Source organism: Schistosoma haematobium, chromosome 3, assembly GCF_000699445.3.
Source record: "Schistosoma haematobium chromosome 3, whole genome shotgun sequence".
NCBI classification, from domain to species: domain Eukaryota; kingdom Metazoa; phylum Platyhelminthes; class Trematoda; order Strigeidida; family Schistosomatidae; genus Schistosoma; species Schistosoma haematobium.
The window spans coordinates 28,457,797-28,479,847 of record NC_067198.1 but is presented as its reverse complement, the minus strand read 5'-3'; the positions used below and the strand labels follow the sequence as shown (position 1 = coordinate 28,479,847).

Genomic DNA, 22,051 nt, shown 5'->3' with positions numbered 1-22,051 from the left:
TCTACTGTATGGGGCAGAAACCTGGAGAACTACAAAAGCCATCATCCAGAAAATACAGGTGTTTATTAACAATTGTCTACGCAAAATACTTCAGATCCATTGGCCGGACACTATTAGCAACAACGTACTGTGGGAGAGAACAAACCAGATCCCAGTGGAGGAAGAAATCAAGAAGAAGCGCTGGAAGTGGATAGGACACACATTGAGGAAAGCACCCAACTGTGTCACAAGACAAGCTCTCACATGGAATCCTGAAGGTCAAAGGAAAAGAGGAAGACCAAAGAACACATTACGCCGGGAAATGGAGATAGACATGAGAAAAATGAACAAGAATTGGATGGAACTAGAAAAGAAGGCCCAGGATAGAGTGGGTTGGAGAATGCTGGTCAGCGGCCTATGCTCCATTGGGAGTAACAGGCGTAAGTAAGTGGTAGTGAAAGGCCAATCATATTTTCCTTCTGTACCCATAGTTCAGGCTGGAAATATTTGATATCGATTGCATCTTCAAAACAATAAGATTGATGTTATATTTCTCTGTTACTTATTTTGAAAACATTACACTTTAGGGAACATTTCAACTGGCCTTCGGTTACCCAAGCAACCTGAATAGCAAATTGATATGAATCCTCTAACTTTTAGTAAGGTTGAAAAAGTTATAAGTAATCTAAGGCTAGGAAGGGCAACAGGGTTTGACGGACTAACCCCTGAGATTTTTAAGGATGGTGGTCCAGTTTGAGCAGTCAGATCAACTGAGAATTTAGCTAGAATCCGGCACTAAAAGTGATCTGATCTGACTCATCTCGATCGCTGATCGTCCCAATCTATAAGAAAGGACAAAACTCCTCTTTTGACAATCAATCACAGAGGAATCAGTTTAACTAATATAATGTCTAAAATATTAGCCTCAATCATACTTCGACATCTGACTGGAGCTCGTGAAGAGCACACTCGAGAAAAAGAGGCTGGTTTCAAACCTGAAGGTGGATGTATGGAGTAAATATTCACTCTTCATCCGGTTCTGGAACACTGACATACTTTTCGACGGCTGACTACTGTTGTATTTCTTGACCTTAAGGCAACGTTAGACTTTGTTGATCGTAAATTCCTCTGGCAATGTCCGTCACTGAAAGGCGTGCCGAAGAAGTACATTAACCTTGTACAGGTTCTCTACTCGAACACTACTGGTCGAGTCAGAGCTTATGCCGAAATGTTGTCGGACTTGGTTACTTCAAGTGGTATTCGTCACGGTTGCAATGCAAACATATTTGGGATGCAGTTCTTTTCCTCCAAATGTAGAATGCTATTTCATGACTGGTTGGCGTCATCGCCTGAATAATTAATGATACGGAGTGAAGTAGTTGAATGAATTGACCATGCTACTTATTTTGGGAATCGCATCATTTCTGACTGTCCAGTGTCTGACGAAATCTGCACCGGAATTCAGAAGGTTCGGTTGGCTTTTGCCGACTTGCGTCACTAGTGGTGTTGGTGAAATATCCGTCTACCAACAAAGGACGAGTTTACTGTGCAACAGTTCGTTCTGTTCTGCTTATGGATGCGGAACCTGGTTGTTAAGAGTAGAGAATATTCGTAGGTTACCGATATTCTATCATGGATGTCTACGAAACATTGCTTGTGTGTTTTGGGAGCACTGGGTAAGAAATGTCTAGGTTAGGAATAGAGTACTAGTTAAGGATGGAAAGTCGATAGATGAGGTAGCAAATCTTCATCAACTGTGTTAGTTAGGACATGTGCTGCGTATGCCCAACCACCGCCTACCTGGACGGTGTAACAATAGACTGGGATAAAACTATGACAGGCCAAACCAAAATATGCCATCAGTCGATGAAGCCACTGACGAATGAACTTGACCATGTTAATCGGTGTAGACTAACTGGTCGGAGTCCACGTGATTACCGTAACCAATGGTTAGGGATTTTGAATGAAGTGGCTCAAAATCGTTTACAATGGCGCAGTTGCATCCGTTTTTTCCTTCCCAAATTATGGGATTCTAAATTCCTCATAACCCTTTTTTTCGTTTTTATCTCAAAATGGTTTGCAGTGGCGAAAATTGACTTACTGTTGTGTTAAGTGATTATCCATTTATTAATTTCATTACTCTTACAAAGTCTTTTATCTTGATTATTACTAAAATTCTACATTGTTTAAAGAAGGTTTATTTTTTGGGGGGCATTGTCGTACTTATTGTGGTTTATATTACTATAAATTCTTTAAAGTCTTAATTTTATGCTTTAAAATCATGAAATAATAATTTCAAGATAAATGGAAAATCAGCATAGTGTTTTGTAGAATATTCGTAGTTCAATTCACCAATCGAATTTCACTAAACGCTATAATTATAATAATCTTGTACTCACTAATGACTAGCCCCGACCGTTGCTGGTCGAGCAGACAGGTCGGTTGAAGAGCGGTAAGACTAAAAGCACCAAATCCATGGTCTGAGGGCGAAGTCGTACTGCTGACTGTACAGAGGTGTGACAGCAGTAAGGTGTTTTTCTTTCAGACAACCGGTATAACAGCGATGCTACCTTCCCACACAGAGGGGTGGGGTTAGAAAAGGTCGACCCTGAAAATGCACACTTCGCCTTATCCCACGGATATCCGTCTCCAGCAGTAAGGTCTCAACAACCACGGAGCTAACACGGAAACTACTCACAAAAAGATCATGTGTGACTGGCTTCATGCAGTTTTCTATTTGACACTGAGGTCACTCTGACCACCTCTAATAGCACTCAAGATTACAGTATTCACAATCAATCTCCCTCTTCGACTCCTATTATTCCTCTTAGGTCGGCTTTCAACTCTTAATTTCCTCTTTTGACTTCCTCCTCAAGTGTCACCACGGCGAGCGATTTAAGTTCGCGAAACATTGTCCCAGGTCTACTGAAACCTCGCTCCAAGCTACACATTGGAGCCTTCAACATACTCACCCAATGTCAAATCACCCAACAGGCATCCCTCGCCTAAACCCTAGAAACTCGTACCATTGATGTTTCCGAAACACACATACAGGATCCTAGTGTGGTTATTTTCGTGACCACAATCTGTCAGAACGGAGCGCCGTTTATCTGGCGACCAGATGATTGATTTTCGTGGACAGGTGGGTGTAGGCATAGCACTAAGTACGAGGGCATAACAATCACTATTAGAATGTATCCCTGTTTGACCGCCAAATGCCCTGGTACGGTCGAAAGTGAGGAGAGTCAGCTCTCATATAGCCACGTGCCTACAACCACTGCCAGGGAAGTCCTACTCAGTAACTTCTCGCGGCATTACTCTTGTTTACTAAATTGAGAGGATGAATAACGAATGTCCGGCGTTTTAACCGGGTTGGTGGATACAGAGGGTTCACCTACAGGAGTTGGAAAACCGTGATTCTAAACCAATGGTGCACGTGGGTTTCAAAATCCTAAAGGAACAAATGGGGTATGAGCCAATTGTTGGTCACTGACTACCATAGGAATGCATCTCCTTACGTTGCTCCACTATTTTGTGAATCAGACCTTTAGGTTGAAGGCTCCTGGTGTGGCCCCCTAAGAAGACCGCCTGCTTCTGTTTGGGCACATGGGCAGTATCATAACCCACAGAAATCAAGTGACTTGTGTGGCGCATATGTATTCAGTGCTACATTGTACCAATATTTATGTGTTCAAATAAATAAACGTAATTTGCCTATCGTTTTAATCAAATTGTCTTTCTAACTATTCTTCCAAAAAAGGGTATGGTCGTGATTATAATGACTTTTGTTCACATTCTGATAGCTTTTTAATTTCCATTAGCTTCTACTTTGTATAGGAAGACTTTTTCATCATCGAGATTTGTACAGATTGCTGTTTGAAAGTGGTATATTTTTTCATAGAAAATGTTTATAAAAACTTAACAAGTAGTTTTTTCTAATATTCTTCGAAATATTTAGTTAATATTCATCACAAATTTCCATATATATATTTATTTATTTCATTTATTTTTAGTTTGATCAGCATATCCCCATTAATATGCTTCGAGTGTATTGTTTATTAGCTGGAATTACAGAGTTCCCACATCCTTCAAATTCTTCAAATATTTCTGTACTTGCTGAACTTGATTGGATTCAAGCATTCGGTGCACATATATGGTATATATGTGATTACCAGGCAAATTTAGGTGAGATTTTATCTGTGTACAGTGACACTTGGCATTCTGATCAAAAGCCTAATACAAAACAAGGAGTACCACGTCCAAGTCCACCAACAGTTGACAAACTTATCAATCCAAATCTTGCTGTTTCGTCAGTCAAGGACTATCCTATTAATGAAGAGACGGAAGGTATGTTCACCTCTAATTTCACACAGATGCATTGTAAATTGGTCCTTCTATTTCTAATTATTAAATATGTCTTATTGTTATTGGTGGGATTATTCATAGGTCCTAATCGTGAAATCAAATTTCGAGATTGGCCTCGAGACACAGCTTATCATCTTCTACAATTGTGTCGAAAACAGTTTCATTCTTTACAAAAAACATTGGATCCTTGTTCCTTTAGTCGACGTTCTTCATCATCTTGTGTTTTAGATCGTGACAATCTTCTGGATTGGGCTATGTCGTGGCATTTATGGCGTTTTCTTGTATCCTATGGATATCATCATTTTTACGATGATTTCTATGAAGACTTTTCTGAAATATCTACTCGTGTTTGCAATGAATTCGCCACACAGTTAGAAGCTGCAGGTCTATGGGAATGGTCAGTTTTTGTACTGCTTCATATAGATTGTGAGAAAACTCGAGAAGCATCTGTAAAATGTCTCATCGGTCGACATGTATCGTTAGTTTTGCCTTCAGGCCTTTTGAATAATTCCAATAAAAATTCTTCGTCTTGTTTGTCGGATATAGACTTCATGTCACATAAAATCTCTTTACTACCTACACCATCGTTAACTAAACCTGAATCGTTTGTGGTTAATCGTTTGGGCGTTCCCGTTCATTGGATTCACGAAGCAAAGGTAGATTTGATGTTTAAAATATTATATATATATATATATATATATATATATAAAATTCATGCTGTATGCGATTGATATTCATCTATGCGAATTGATCCCAATTAAAGAATTGTTAAAATCGACGAAAACAACTGCCTCGGTTGTTTTAATTTGCTCCTTGCATCATAATCCCAAAACTTCCATAAAGAAATTATGTTAAATTAGGCTAACAGCTATAAGCTAAAAATTACTTTTTAAGGACACAAAACAGTGAGGTTATATTACTTAATTAATGGTAATTGATATGTATACCTTAATTGAGAAAGGTTGTGTAGAGATAGTAAACATATCCAACATTCAAGTAGAAATCTTTTTATCATTCAGATCCACTTTTATCAGGATGTATATACATACAGTTGTATTAGGCTGTGTACATAAACTCCTGTAGTCTTTTAAGGTTAGCAATTTTCAACAGTCATATGTTACAGTGGTTGTATAATAACGAATAAAAATCTTATTAGCAGGTCACAGCTTTATTACAAACTTGACTTGAATATTTTTCACTGGTTGAAATCATGAGTCAATTGAAGCTAGACCACCATGAAAAACCTGGAATATTAAATATTTTTGTAGAAACCGAAACAAATATCTCTAATTGGTGATTGTTTTCTGTATGAAATATACGCTTGATTTCCACCTTTCATAAGTAAATTTTAAATACATTCTGAGTATATGCATTTCAACATTGAAACCTATTAATAGTAGTATTATTCATCAGAAATTAGATATATTTTCAACCATAAATATTTCGTTTCAGGCTATATTAGCAAGACATCGCTTAAAAGCCTACCTGCGTAAAACAGGTTTCAATACTGTTTCACAACAACGTACTTTAAACTCTACGGAAGATCGTAGCCAGTTTTGTATATTTGCAATGCTTGAAGCAAGTCATTGGTTTGCTGCTGGACGTATTCAAGCTGCAGATGAAGTTTTATCAAAGTATATACTACCGGAGCTTATTTTACATACGAATATTTCACCTTACTCAGCTTTTCAGCTAAGATTCGAATCAGTATACTCTGCACTAGGTCATCGTATTGCTCGCTTGCTTGAGCCCTATAATTCCTTAGCAGAAAATTGTTTACCAAGTGATTTTCATTCAGGTAAGTAGTTGAATATTTATTCGCTAATTGTTATGTAATAACTTCAGTTATTTTATGCGCCGTAATCATACTATCGTACTTGTTTTTCTGACTAAATTTATTAGGAAACTGTTTGTACGATATACTGACAAAGTTAGTAGAAGGGAAATAGTTTTAAAAAAGTATTTCTCATTAAAATCGATCTGTTTCCAAACGTTCATACCATCAAGATATATAATGTCTAAACATGACTATCTGCGTCTTTAGATATAACTTTTAGTAACATTTTACATCTTCATGTATATTGTTTGTAAAAAAGAATAGCGCAGATTGTAAAGTTGGTTCAGTTTTGATAAATTAACACGTTGAATAGAAATATCTGTAGTTTTTTTACCTGTAACCATCTTTACAATGAAAAATACTTAATTATTGCATACATGACAATTTTATGCTCTTTTTTCGAAGGCGTTGGTGTTTATCGATCTTTCGGTGAATTACTTTGCCTAGTAGATGAACTTACAAATTTTTGCAAAGAATCATCACTACTAGATAGTGTATCGTATAGTCCTAGCAAGAAAAAATTGAAAGAAGATACTGATTTAACTAAACTAGATAATTTAGCATCGATTCTAACGAAATTAAAGTCAAAAGTCCCCAGTGTAACAGAAGAGATTAATTTAATGAAGATCAATTCATTTATTGAAAAGTGAGTTGTCATTTAAATAAATTAAACAATAACTAGGGATGTTATTAAGCTGTTATTTGATTGTTCGTTTGTTTTTACAGTACAATTTTGAGTAACCAAATAATTTTAAAAATTCCGGCAAGAAAAAATACTACCGGGAGCTGTAGCAAGTTGCTTACTTACTTACACCTGTTACCCTTCATTATGACGATGCTTCTAGCGTCTCAGAACCTTCTGTCATGTCGAAGTTAATGCTCCTTTTATCATTTTCTAATTTTCCTCCATAGTAGTTTCCTCTTTCAGTAAACCTTGTAATGCTTCCACCTGTTGTTGAGAGCAATCTTGAATTCGTTGGGTTTGTCAGTATATCGAACGAATGTTGTATTGAACCTTTGTAATGCTGTTTCTCCAGTTGTCCATTACTTTGCTAGCTTCAGTTTCATCTTGGCCACAACCAAGTGGTGATCTCAGTCAGTCAGTAACAACGTAGAACTTCGTACGTATGTACATCAGTTCGAATTGTCATACCATATTAGCACAGAAATGCAGTTGTCGATTCAAATCCCGTAGAGGTAGTAAGGGTATAAGCAGTAATCGGAAAGATTAGGTTTTGAAGATGTTATTCAAGGAGTATAATCTAGTGAAATAAATTTGGAAAGAGGAAAAAAGGAGACAAGAAATCAGGAGATTAATACTTGGAACATTCCATGTACCTATGTTAATTCTTGCTCTGGTTGTTAGGAGGGCTATCAGCTCCGTGTCCTCCGAAGGATATTAGCTTTCATCATGAGGCGTCATAGTTCTTCTGAAAGAAGGGCCTTCAACCCGGAAGGCAGTTTTATTGGTTTAATTTTTTCTATTCTGGTTAGTTATTTGATTATTATAATGATGGTTTCACACAGTGTAACTTTGTTGAGATTGCTTGTTACTGTTATTTTTGTTATGACTCAATTAGTCAGTTTAAAAAGTTCAATGTCTGTCCTGAGCAGCACAGATGTCAAATAAGTGCTTAGTTATAGGGGGATACTGCCACAAACGTCTTCAGGTAGATTTACTTGTATCTTCTGGATGATGGCTTTCGTAGTTCTCCAGGTTTCCGTCCCATACAGTAGAACTGTCTTGACATTTGTATTGTAAATCCTGACCTTGGTGTTGGTTGACAGTTGTTTTGAGTTCCAGATGTTCTTCGGTTGTAAATATGCTGCTCTTGCTTTACCGATCCGCGCCTTCACATCTGCATCAGATCCACCGCATTCATCAATGATGCTGCCCAAATATGTAGAAGTTTTCACATCTTCCAAATCTTCTCCGTCAATTGTGACTGGATTGGTGCATGGTGTGTTGTATCGGAGAATCTTGCTTTTCCCTTTGTGTATATTGAGACCTACTGCTGCTGAGGCTGCTGCTACACTGGTCGTTTTCTCCTGCATTTGTTGTTGCGATTGTGATAGGAGGGCCAGATCATCTGCGAGATCTAGATCGTCCAGCTGCATCCTAGGTATCCATTGTATCCCGCGTTTCCCTTCAGATGTTGACGTCTTCATGATCCAGTCGATCACCGGGAGAAAGAGGAAGGGTGAGAGTAAGCAACCTTGCCTGACACCGGTCTTTTTCTCGAACGAGTTTGTCAATTGTCCTCCATGCACGATTTTGCAGTTTAATCCATCATAGGAATTCCGTATGATATTGACTATCTTCTGAGGCACGCCGTAGTACTTAGAGTTTCTTGTTTAAGCGATGACTAGATCTGAAAATTTTCGTATTCCTGTCATATAAGCGCAAGGCTATGATCTGTCACTGTAGTAAAGTATGTTGTGATTAGTGTTTAGATCTGCGGAGAGACATCACCACTTCTCTGCAATTATTTGCGCATTTTCATGTTGGCACTTTAATTTTTTTTTATCCAATTCGAAAAACTCTGAATAGTTTCATGGTTCTGCGTCAATAGCATGATTTTATATGTAGTCCCACTTGACCTGGGGGTTAATCATATCAAGTCACGTCGAAGAGATGCCTATCTGTACTTAACTGGATGTCATTCCGTTTTGCTTTGATTATCTGGTGTAGTCAATAAGGAACAAAATTGATTTGTTTTTTACCCGTATTTATCAATCGATCAATTGTAGCGAATTAAAAGCCTACTAATGTCTCAATTCGATACTTTTATACTATTGCAAGGAAAATCAAGGAAGCAGGTAAACAATTACTGCGAGTATATTCCGACTCACAATAACTTGTGGTTGATGAAACACGTGATACCATAAGAAGTTACTCTTCCCGCAACAACGAATCAATACATTATTACTACATGTTATTAACCACTTGAAGCGACTCGTGCGTTGAGTAAATATCTTCCTCCTATAGTTCATTTATTTAATAAACATTATCTACTTATTTTAAACGCTTAGCCACGTTCATTTTTATTAAGTGATTATTGAAATCTTAATTGACTATTGACTTTCATATCTGACAAGCACTAAGTGCTAAAATTCTTTTCCTTTTCGGTAAGGAATATGATATGACTGTTCAGTTCCTCTTGTTTAGTGGATGGGACCTGTGGTTTTAAATATTTACATTTTTTTATTATTTCAGAGTTGTACGCACAGAAATGGCTGCCGTTTGTATACATTTAACTTCTGCCTTTCTTGCAGCTAGCTGTTTGGAAAACATGAACGACGAGCAAAATTTGTCGACAAATGAAATGATTAAAAATCAGGAACAAGGCACGTTAAATTATCTAGAGCATCAACTTGTTTGTATGACTAAATTAGGCTTGCCAGCGGACTATCGATTGAAGGAACTTCGTGCAGTTGCAGAAATTAAGTTGTCTTTAGGGGTTGTGTAAGCAGGTTGTGAACTGACCATCTCCAGGTTGTAACTGTTTTTTAAAACAATGCGTTTTTTACGTCTTTACATTCTAACTTCCCACTGTTTTTATAATGTAAAGAGAATCAAGATGAAGCACATTTGTAAAATTAAAATTTTGATTTTTGTATTCAACAGTTGTCATCAAAGCAGTTCAAAAAACAATCAAATGCACAACGGCCTGTATTATTCAGTTGTTTTTTTTGTGGATGTCCAAAACAGACTTCGGTTTTTGATACACTAACCTTATTGCACACACAAAAGCTCTTCAACCTATCCTTCCCTAGTTTACAGATTCGTCTGACTTTTGATCATCTTCTTTTGTCTGAATAAGTTCAAGTACATGTTTTACAGGCCTCACTCGACCATCTTCACCGATAGTTCCTGGTTGAATTAATCCAGATCTGAAAATGGGACCAATATTTTAGGATATAAATCAATCCAAAAAGCGTCTTTGGTTTTTAGAACTATGGGTTTATAAGTTATTTCATAAGGTTTATCTTACTTTGACCCATCACGTTTACAGTAACTCACCTCTCAAGTTTGTCGATTTTCTGTACTAAGTCCATAGCAAGATATTCCTTTTGTTCTTCAGACATGTTTTCCATTGGGTTCGGTTGTGGGATTTCCCATCGACCTGTTACAGGGTTCACATCTTCCTTCAACTTTTTATATTCTTCCGTTTCTGATTCCGTCGATGTAGCAGAATATTCACCATCTGACTCGACATTACAATTAGATTCTCTATTAACCTTTGATGTTTTCCCAAGTAAAGCATGACGTGCTAAAAATCCAGCGAAATTCCCAAAGCCCGTGTATTTCACTGCTCGTCCAACTAAATAAGTTAAATAATAATGATAATTAATCCCAGAATATCTTGTTATAAATTATTTAAATATATCAATCGATTGGCTGAGAAATCCGTTTTAAACACAGCAACGAAGAAAAACAATATAACAGATGAGATAAACAGTCACGATGGAAATCTGTACATAATAAATATTGTAGTTACATAATTGTTCGACCTGGAAATATTTCTCTTTTTCAATAATTCCCAGTGTACTTTGATTTCTGAAGTAAGATTATTCAGGTTCTACTCAAAAAATCTTTCTAACCCTACAATTATCCGCCTACTATTTTACAGATAGTAGTAAATACATGATTAGGATTTCCTCCGCTGGTTTACTTTATTTTCCCTGGTTAGTTATTTTATTTATCCGCTCATTAATATCGAATATCTTCTTACTGAAAATATATTATCATCTGGCATTCATACGACAGACTACACTGCAAAAAGATGCACGGAGGACAGCTAACTGACACATTCCAGATGAGGACTGGAGATAAACAAGGCTGCTTACTCTCTCCCTTTCTCTTTCTTCTGGTGGTTGACTGGATTATGAAGACCTCCACATCTGACAGGAAGCACGGAATAAAATGGACAGGTTGGATCCAACCAGACGATTTGGACTTCGCGGACCACCTAGATCTTCTATCCCATACACACTAACAAATGCAGGTAGCAGCAGTCTCTGCATCAGTAGGCATCAACATACACAAGGAAAATGTAGGATCCTCGAATACAACACGAAGAACATCCATGCAATCACACTTGGTGGAGAAACTCTGGAAGAGGTGAAAACTTTAACAGCATCAACGATGAACAAGGAGGGTTTGATCCAGGCGTAAAGGCGAGGATTGGCAAAGCAAGGGTCGCATTCCTACGGTTGAAAAACATATGGAACTCAAAACAACTGTCAACCAATATCAAAGTCAGAATCTTCAATGTGAACGTCAAAACAGTTAGTTCCGAGAATTGAATGCCGACATCAAAAGGATGAATAGCAACTGGAATATACTGCCTAGGACAGAGTTGAATGGCGAATGCTGTTTGCGACGTCTGTTTCTCCTCGAGGAGTAACAGACGTAAGTATATAATGCAAAAAATCCCAAAATCGACATGACTAATTCCATTTTGCAAATTTTCTGAATATATAACAGAATAAGACAATGTTTAATTAAACTTCAGGTGAAATCCTGATTTCGTTAGCAATATACTTGTTGTTTGTATTCTGGTCTTTTAAAGCACAGCGGTATAGTAGCGAAACAGCTTTCATGGTTCCTTTAAACATTTCTTAAACCTTGTCAAAAATCTGTTTTAAAGTTATCTACACTGAAAGTTAAAACAAAACCATCGGAATGCACATATCACATAGCTAGTTAAGGAATGTTACAGGATATATAAAGTGAATAATAATTTATTGAAGTGAAATCGCTAACAACATAATAATTCTACTTACTGTTTTCCTTGCAAAGTACAAAGATAAATAAGGCTGCTGATTCACCGACAATTTGAACTGGATGTGTTAGCAATTTACAAAGGCTAAAAAAAGTAAAACTTAGTCTCACTGGCTCTCGTTGAATACGTTAAAATTAAAATAAATCGTCACCAGTATTTTAGCGCACCGGAATGAAGTAACCAACTCCGAATGTATTTTCATACAGAATGTATTTCTATTACATATATCTTGAGGACAGGCCTCAGTATTACGTCACTTAGAGTAGTCTGTTGTTTGTCATATGAGTAAGGATTCGGGACTAAAAATACGTTCGCTTCTTCGTTAGGAGAAGAAATGAAGTAAACCTCAGTATTATTTGGTGTAGCAACCACCTTCGTTAATAAATTTTTTTAATATAGCAGCAAACCATATCACTTCATTTTTATTTTTCATGCTGAGTATTACAAAAATCTAGTACATCTCCATGATCCTACTTGTTTAATTAATAGTGTTGTGTTATAAGCTCGTACGTATTGACACAATTTGAAATGAATTTAATTACTTAATTTGTTGATGTATAGCTAGGCAGGTAATGAACTGGTTTTGTCTACCTAAAGTGTGAGATTAGCAGCTAAATATGTTGCGCATTTGGTAAATGATGTGCGGTCAACAAAAAGCGTTATTGGGTAAAATTTGTTTTTATACTTATAATTGGGTTTGTCATTAGCATATTTTTCAGAATTATCACGCGGTACTCATTTCTGTTTGTGTACATGCTAATCGATACCACTATTCGGAGACCTTATTTTGTAAAAACCTACACGTTAATGTCCAGATAAAAACGTATGGAGATTAATAACCAATAAAAGAGTTCGGGTCGAAATACACGCTGGATATTTCATTTTATATGCATAAAGCTTTGAAAGCCGAAATTTCTAAAATACTAGTGCAAATAATAATGGCCGTCATGTTCAGAACAAATAAAGCATTTCGATACTTACTAATTTCTTATATTATCGCCATCTTCTGGTAGGCGTTTAACATCCTTACCCAGGTAAGGTAGTACCTAAATGAAAAAGATGAAGGTGGATTGCTATAAATTTAGTGAGACTGATTGCACTTAGTTTCGATTTTTACATAAAACCGAAATGTCCGTTTTTCAAACGTTTGGGCCATTTATTTTCCAAATACGAATACTGCAACTCGCTTTCTTGTTTCAACTAAATGCTGACAATGATTCGTGTATATTTGTCAGAGATTCTGAGTTATCGAAAAGCTTATAGAAGGCTGTTTACAGATGTTAACTAAGGAATTTTATATTAACTTTAAGTGCGACAAACGCAAATTTATGAAAGCAACGTGTAAGTTTCGTAGAATGGTAATTTGATGTATCAACAAAATGATCCCTTTTAAAACGTCAATTTCATTTGCCCAACAACAACTTTAAGTGTCATTCCATACAATATTAGAGAATTATAAACGAACTGATGTTTCATCATCTAAACATCCCCGGTGGTCACTAATGAACAAGGCAACTGAGTCACTTTATTTATTAAAGCGCTTATCATATTCATATGAACTAAAATCATTTTCAATGTACAGTGAAAAAAGTCACAATTAGTGTACGACCCAACTGATAAAAATAATCCAAAGTATTCGATCGCATACATATGAGGTTTATGTAATAATTATCAACGGTAGTGGGTTGTGAAATCTATGTACACAAATAAACAGATGATTTATGGTTGATAGAAGGAACAAAACTTAGTGAACAGTAGTTTATAACTCCCATTTTGCCATTAATTGTTATAATTCGGTTTAGACAACTATTTCCATAAACATAATAGTATTTAAGGTAGTTGTTTAAAAAAATATTTATTGATCAGATTGTTTATTTATAGAACGCATATCAAGGAAGTTAAAAATAATTAACAGTTATCCATTAATCACTTGGCTCAAATTTCAACTCACCCTTAAGCGACAAAATTTTCTGATCTGACGATTTGATTTACTTGCTCGCGTAAGACAGTTCAAAATCGGACAAATCCTTTCATCAGTTCGTATATCGTTAGCAGTTTCGGATTCCTTACGAGCATCCTAAAATGTAATTACAAGGAACTGGAAATGTTATACTAAGTGTGAATAATTTATTTAGTTCACGTAATACAAAACGATTAACATCAGTCAGTCCCAATGTAGAACTTCGTACGTACGTACATCAGTTCGAGTTGCCACACCACATTAGCACAGATGCAGTGGTCGATTCAAATCCGTAATGGTAGAGGTAATAAGAGTATAAGCAGTAATCGGGAAAATTAGTGTTTGGAGATGTTATTTAAAGAGTATAATACAGTGAAATATATTTGGAAAGAGAAAAAAAGAAAGGGACATGAAGAAATCAGATGAGAATTTGGGAGAACACAAAGAGTGGATGCACCTGCGCCATTGCAAACGATTTTGAGCAATGTCATTCAAGGTCTCTAACCATCGGTTGCTTTCATCTCGCGGTCCCCAACCAGGTAGTCTACACCTACCAACATGACTCAGTCCACTCGTCAGTGATTTCATGGACTTGTGCCATATTTTGGTCTGGCCGCCCCTACCTTTCTTCCAACCTACTCCTATACCACTGAACATAGCACGTCGAGGAAGTCGGTCGTTGGGCATACGTAACACGTGTCCCAGCCATCTCAACTGATGAAGTCTCACTACTTCATCAATTGATTTGCCATCCTCACCTAGTACCCGTTTCCTAACAACTGCGTTACTTACTCGATGGTCCCATGATATACGAGCAATGTTTCGAAGACACCTATGATCGAATACTAGTAACCTACGGATATCCTCTACTCTTACCGGCCATGTTTCACTGCCATAAAGTAGGACAGAACGAACTGCTGCGCAGTAAACACGTCCCTTGGTTGATAGACGGATATCTCGCCTACGCCATAAATGACGCAAGTTGGCAAAAGCTAGTCGAGGCTTCTGTATCCGTGCTGAGATTTCGTCACACCAGATCACAAGGGCTGATGGGACTTCCAAGATAAGTGAAGCGATCGACACGCTCAATTACTTCACTCTCTATCATTAGTTCGGGTGTCAATGTAACCCAATCCTGAAGCAACATTTTGCATTTCGAGGGTGAGAATCGCATCCCGAACATGCTTGCATTGTTGCTTAGAGTGGTCAGAAGACTCTGCATTTTGTCAGCGTCTTCACCAAATAAAACTATGTCATCAGCATATTCTAAGTCAACAAGTGAACCTCCTGATAGAAGTTCAACCCCTGGGAATTTAAATGAGGAAAGTGTCATCTCTAAAGGCACGTCTACGATAAAGTTAAACAAAAATTGAGTAGACAGTCCTGATGAACACCACTTGAGGTAATCAATTCTGATGACAGTTCGCCATAAGCTCTCACTCTACCAGTTGTTTGTCGAGTAGAGAGCCTGTATAAGGTTAATGTACTTCTTTGGTACTCCTTTCAGTGACAAACACTGCCATATAACCTCACGATCAACAGAGTCGAATGCTGCTTTAAGGTGGAGAAATACTACGATTGTGGGGCGTCTGAACGTGTGTCTGTGTTCTAGAACCTAATGTAGTGTGAATATCTGATCTATACAACCACGTCCAGGTCGAAAACCGGCCTGGTTGTCTCTAATCTGCTCTTCACGAGCTTTGATTAGGCGTCGAAGTATTATTGAAGCTAATATTTTAGACACTATATTAGTCAGACTGATTCCTCTGTGATTGTCACAAGAAGACTTTTGTCCTTTCTTACAGACCGGCACAATCAGTGATTGAGACCAGTCAGATGGGATTACGTCCAGTTCCCAAATTCTACCCAAGACCTCAGTTAATCTCACTGCTAATACTGAACCACCATCCTTAAAAATCTCAGGAGTAAACCTGTCAGGGCCTGCTACTCTCCCTCGCTTCAGATTTCCTATGGCTTTTTCAACTTCGTAAACGGACGGAGAACCTACATTAACTTGCCATTCAGGTTGACTAGAGATCGTGGGAAACCGAAGTGTGGCTGAAGGCCAGTTGAACTGATCCCTAAAGTGTTCTGCCCATCGATCCAATCTCCTCGATTGAGAATGTATAATATGTCCATCTTTCTCTGAGATTGTTTCGCTAACAGTCGGGTTCCTAATTCCGGTTTCCTTAACGAGTCTGAACAATTGTCTGCTATTACCTATTGCCGCTGCCTTTTCCATCTCTCTTGCTTTCGCTACCCACCACTGTTCACGATCATTGCGTAGACTTCTTGTCAGCTTGCGCTTAAGCTGACTCCGCTCTTCATTATGTTCAGAGTCAGGTGGAATGAGTTTCCGAGCATCTATCAGTGCGATATATATATATTCTGTTGGGGACGATTTCTAGCCATTTCGAAAAGGCGTCAACAACGACTAGATAGGTGATTCCATTAATTGGGCCTGCGAAATCGACATGTATCCTGGACCAGGGATACTCAGGCTGTGACCATGGGACCGGCAGTAGTTTCGCGTTACACTTGGCTTGCTTGCTCGCTTCTGGCTGTTGCAGAATATATTTTCCATACCAAGCCTGGACTTCTTCTTCTAGATAGCGGGGCTGGGAAGCGTCAATAGTTAGATCACTGGTCTTTGGTCACTGAGTATTGTTCTCGTTCGCAGTTTAAGTGAACTCGTGAAGTTTCAAACACAACAATTTGGCGACGGGGATGGGATTCGAACACACGCGGGGAAACCCCAAACATAACATATTCTTAGCTTGACTATCATTAAGTAGGACCCTAAGAGGTTTCCTTGCAGCGTCTTTCCTACGTCCCGTAAGACGCAAGCAAATACGCGCTCGCACTAGAGCATGATCTGAATCTAAGCATGTGCTCCAGAATGAGCGACAGTCTTCTATCGAGCCCCTCCATCCGTGGTTGATAGCGATGTGATCTATTTGGGTCCAACATTGGGACGAATTAGGGGGTCGCCATGTTAAAAGATGTTTTTCCTTATGCTTAAAGTTAGTGTTTGCAAGGAACAAGCGGTTATCTGAGCATAGCTGCAACAGACGGTCGCCATTATCTGTTCTTTGAGCCACAATGCTATAAGATCCACCCAGGTGTCTTTCCCTATCGCTTAGTTTACCTACTTGAGCATTAAAGTCACCGGCCACTATTACTACATCCGAGCGCCTAGCTTTTCGGAGAAGGTCGGAGAGCTTTCTGTAAAACTCATCTTTTACATCATCTGAGCTGCAGTCAGCGGGAGAATAGGCAGAGACGACGAAGAGGCAACGACGAGTGTCCCTATCTTTCCGGATCCTTACTGTTCCGTTCAGTCGGACAGCGCACAAACGACTGTCTACTGGGATCCACTCTAAGAGAGCTAGTTCTGCCCTAGGACTCAATGCTATACCTACGCCGGCGAGGCCACGGGAAGCAGAATCAGGGCTTCCAGATACACGAAGCGTAAATCGAGTCGGTTCTTTATTTTGGCATGGTGAGGTCAAATGAATGACGCCACTCGGATCCTGTATGCGCGTTTCGGAGACGCAGCACACATCGATGGCGCGAGATTCTAAAGTCCTAGCTAAGGAAGCCTGCTGTCCTATTTGGCAGTGTTCGTACGTTAAAAGCTCCTACGTGTAGTTTAGAGCGTGGTTTCAGGAGACCAGGAATAGCGTTCCACGTACTCGAATCGTTTGCCCTAGCGGTGCGAGGTGATAAAGAGACGTGAGGAGGGTTGGTCATGGAGATAAGAGAGGTATTAGAAGGTGTAGGAAGGATTTGAGTGTGACCAACTTGGTCTCGTGTGCTGTTACGGGTATGAGGGCTGATATCACTTCTCGACTGCCCAAACCATGGAAGGGTATTTCTTGAGGAACCTGAAAAGGAAATTGGATCAGTGTTGGTCTTGACGACGTGGGAGCGTGACAGCAGAGCCCAAGGGACAACTGCTTGAGGCCGGTCGCGCACGGCCTTTTCGTGGAAGGTTTTTGACGTGTTAGCTCCGTTCTTCAAAGGGCCTTACCGCCGGAGACGGAAATCCGTGAAGTGTGACGTTTTTAGGGTCGACCTTTTCTAACCCCACCCCTCCTTGTGGGAAGACAGCATCGCTGCAGATGCTGGTTGTCCGAGGGAAACACCTTACTGCTGTCACAGCCCTCTACAATCAGCAGTACGACTTCGCCCTCAGACCTTGAGTTGCTGCTTTTAGTCTTACCGTTCTCCAATCGACCTGCCTGGTAGAACCTACAGGAACATATGTTCCAACCAATATAGCTCGGTTGGGTCATCACGATATGCAAGCCCGACCACCGCGTCAAGGTAGCAGCTTCGGTCGGGAAACGATTAACATAGTAATCCTCTATCCTTTACCTTTGAAAGTACTTTACTTTTCAGCACTTGTCGTTTATATACGAATATAAGAGACTGACATAATCTTAAAGGACGTTATTTTAAATTAACAAGACTTGTAGATATATAACACTTTAAGAAGCCAACTGAATAACTATGAGGGGACGTTGTAAAAAAGTGTATGGGAGAAGACGTACCAACTTAAGCTGTGAGTGAAGAAAGGCTATCAAAATTTCAATTGTAGACATCCCATTTGTTTTGTTTTCTGAAGCCGAATCTTTGATTGAGCTATCAGTGACATGATCTCTAGAATTTTCATCTAAAAGGTATTTGTATAAATGTTTCGGAATGATGTTCAATACGTTGACCACCTGGCTGAAAGAAAGACGAGAACAAAAATAAGAACCAATTTTTTTATTTATTTGAACACATAAATATTGGTACAAGAGGGCTGTGATACTGCCCGGGTGCCCAAACCAAAGCAAATGGTTTTCTTAGGGTGCCACACCCCGAGCCTTTGACCTAAAGGTCTGACCCACAAGGCAGTGGGGCATCGCGAAGAGATTCAGTCCCATGGTAGTCGGTGACCATAAATTGGTTCATACGCATTTCGAGAGGAAGGGCGGGCCCACTCCACTCCCGGCCATACCAGGGCATTTTGGGAGCCATAAGAACCAATAACATTTATTAATCATAACTCGACACCTAGATGGTTTTATCCCGGTCAGTTATGTGAAGACAAACAAAATTGAAATGTTTTACTTGAGTGATAAGATACTTCACTCTCTGAATATCAAAATAAAATAACTTGGTTTATATATGTGGTTAATAATGCTTATAGAGATGTCGTACAAACCACACTTTTTTAGTTCGGTGTGAAATACCAGTCTTCAAGAAGAAAACTTTATGTAAGACAATAATCTTACCATCCTAGGAGTAAATTCTTTTTCATTATAAGCACGTAAATTATGGTACAACTGGTCAACAGAAAATGCACCACACAGATGAAGCGATAATATTGTGGCGACAAAGAGGAGTGGTAGAATCAATAAACAGATAGTATTTAATACAAGGCACGAGTCAGCCAAGATTCCATTGGTAACAGAAGCTTATTTTAATTAAGTGTAACGAAACTACGCCAGGGCCTCTAGTGGCTTCTATTCTGATGACAATTCCAGCCACTGAATTACCCAGTGTCTACGATCCTAAGTGGGGGGAGTCGTAATAAACCAAAAATATCATTAGATATCTTGTATGTCACGAAGTTGTGTCATAAACTGAACTCCTCTCTGATCTTTCCACCTAGTTCCCGAGTCTGCAAACGGTGCACGATGTGGAAGCCTGTAGAAAGTATTCAGATCATCAAAGTTCGTGTTTTTAAGATAGTGATACCAATGTGATTACAGATCATAAAAATATACCAAAGTTCAAAATAAGAAATCAGATATTTTTAGGAATACGATTGCTAAAAATACAACACCGAAACAAAAGACAAGAAGTTGCAGTTATATAGAAAAAATTTTGATAGTTCTGCGCAGCTACAATAAATTTTAAGGTTTTTTAGCGTTGAAATCTCGATAATCATATTGTATTAGCTTCAACGAAAGATTTATCAACAATATTCTCGAGGTGAACAGAAGAATATGTGTGAACTGCTGTACTTGTTTTCTATAACAGTTTATAGGTTGTAACGTTCAGTTGAGTAGTTTTATTTCATTTCAATTAGACCGCGTACAGCTATCTGAGGAAAAGCTACTACCCACGTCTATGCTTAGCATTAATAACAAGAGCAACGTAACTTAAGTCAAAAAGTAACTTTGACACCTTGCAGGTAAGAAACACATTTTAAAAACTCACTATAATTGAGGTTGCTTATCGGTATTGGTTTCTATATGTATCATAAAAGTATGCAGTTTCCTGTTTGACAGATTTAAGTGAGACGAACGGTAAACACTACACACCAGATCATTTTCTATACTGATATCCAGATGGGCGCATTTGTATATGTCTAACATGGACAACATTTGACTCGCATTACCGAGGACGTAAGAGAGCTTGTATGTTCTCTAGTGTTTAGAAATGGTCACAAGAACATTACAAAAATAAGTATCCTAACTACCAACTTATTCAAGATTTGAAGTTCCAAACTTATCTGACGAAAACTCCCAGTTAAAATAAACATGGTAACTGCTCACTTTTAACTTTTAATGCCTACATGTGTAAAATACGTAACTACTTACCTGACCAAAGCATAATTAGTGAATTCATCCAATACTGGATCTTGTAAAATGCACCTCAACATTACCACCAGATTCTGTATATCATCACCTAACTAGCACATCAATTAGCAAAATATTTTGAAACCTCTTTAGTTATATCTTCGTCTCTAGTTGAGTAGAGTACGTTATATACAACTTTAAGTGCTTCTGCTGAAACATTCGAATCGGTTATGTTTGATCTTTTCATATTCACGACTCTCACAAGCATTCGCAGAGCGTTGGATTCCATTAGTTCTTGTCTAAATTCTATGTGATTTAAATATTACAATACCTTGAAGCTGAATCCAGAGCGGTAACAAGAAAAAGAAGCTTAAGACATAACAGGAGCTTCTCATTATCTTCAGTTTCAATGAGGATATCCACACTTTCTAGCACATTTTTAATGAAACCCATGGTCCTAAACAGTTAAAATACAGAGGTACAACTGACTTAAGTGGTCCTATGACACATGGCTCTTTAAATACAATATTGGAAAGAGATTTTAGAGCTTCTAGACTAGTTTTAGAATACTCAAGGTTGTAGTTATATTCGAAGGCATATTTGAAGAGTTGGGATAAAAAAAACTCGGATGTAAGTTCCTTCCGCAGGATATTGTCGCGCGTCAATATTCGCAAACAACAAAGACAAGTATGCAATCCAGAAACGGTATGAGCCTCAAACTTTTTACGGCATTCTTGCAATATTTCCTAGAAAAAGTAATACAAATCCACTAGTTACCTCCTTCGTTTTAAAATCAACATTGTCGATATCAAAGTTGCAATCGTTCTTTGTAATGACCATTAAGGAAACAATAGCAAACCATACCTCTGATACAAACTTTTCCAAAACTGAATTATCATCGCTCATTTTGACTGAGCTGTTCAGATGCTACTTTATACACAAAAGATTGTGAGTATATGGGGACTTGAAAACTATGTTACTGCAATCAGCTGTTGTTGTTACCAAAAGACCTCATGGAGGTGGTTGCACTTGAAGGTCAAGCATCTCTCAAATTATTGGTGCGTTCGACACAGTAATTATTTATTTAAAGCAAGATTTCTAGATCTGTAACTTTTCAAAAATATTCGGAAATAATCAGTAGACAGGATGGTGAAAAAGCTTATTTTGTTATCACTTGGCCGACACATGCCAAGGTTTGCATAATTTATCTAGTAAAATTTTGATTTCGGTGTTGTGGGATTTGTTGAATTTCATTGGGATCATGAACCGATCAATATAAACCAATATTAAAAGCCTGGACGACCGTCCAGGGGTTTAGCGTTTGTGTGAGACCGAAGTTTTCGCATTCGAAATCCGTGTGCGGAATCGTGGGTACTCATAACCAGTGAGTCCCATACAAGAATGAAACAACCGTCCAGTGCTTCCAGGTTTTCAGTGATGGTATAATGTTAATCGGCTGATGGTATCGATGAAATAAAGGAACTTTCATTAGACTCAAGGATGACCAATGCAAAATGACCAGTTGGTGCCATGTAAAATAATG

General features: G+C 38.3%; 2 protein-coding genes across 3 annotated transcripts in view; one reads left to right on the top strand and one right to left on the bottom strand.

Annotated features, from left to right (window-relative positions):
- Positions 1-9,651, top strand: part of NUP98 (Nuclear pore complex protein Nup98-Nup96) — a gene marked incomplete at both ends in the record, with an annotated part of 44,342 nt that extends 34,691 nt beyond the window's left edge. Inside the window, 5 exons of the mRNA XM_051219018.1 lie at positions 3,993-4,326; positions 4,891-5,000; positions 5,797-6,142; positions 6,587-6,827; positions 9,399-9,651. Coding sequence (XP_051069496.1) covers positions 3,993-4,326; positions 4,891-5,000; positions 5,797-6,142; positions 6,587-6,827; positions 9,399-9,651 — 1,284 coding nt within the window. The remainder of the gene's footprint in view (positions 1-3,992; positions 4,327-4,890; positions 5,001-5,796; positions 6,143-6,586; positions 6,828-9,398) is intronic.
- A 121-nt stretch (positions 9,652-9,772) lies between these two features.
- RIC8B_1 (Synembryn-B) lies at positions 9,773-21,693 on the bottom strand. 2 transcript variants are annotated; one of them, XM_051213505.1, is made up of 12 exons: positions 21,373-21,693; positions 21,286-21,333; positions 20,998-21,254; positions 20,840-20,965; positions 20,654-20,807; positions 20,530-20,621; positions 18,487-18,664; positions 13,922-14,047; positions 12,952-13,016; positions 11,972-12,054; positions 10,206-10,506; positions 9,773-10,075 (listed from the first exon to the last, which is right to left on the bottom strand). In XM_051213505.1, exons 1-12 carry the CDS (start codon positions 21,412-21,414, stop codon positions 9,955-9,957), a joined length of 1,593 nt encoding a protein of 530 aa, XP_051069494.1. In that variant the 5' UTR covers positions 21,415-21,693; the 3' UTR covers positions 9,773-9,954. The 2 variants fall into 2 exon arrangements, with proteins under 2 accessions (XP_051069494.1, XP_051069495.1); XM_051213506.1 differs by having other exon boundaries at positions 20,530-20,807; positions 20,840-21,254; positions 21,373-21,528.
- Between the last annotated feature and the right edge of the window lie 358 nt (positions 21,694-22,051).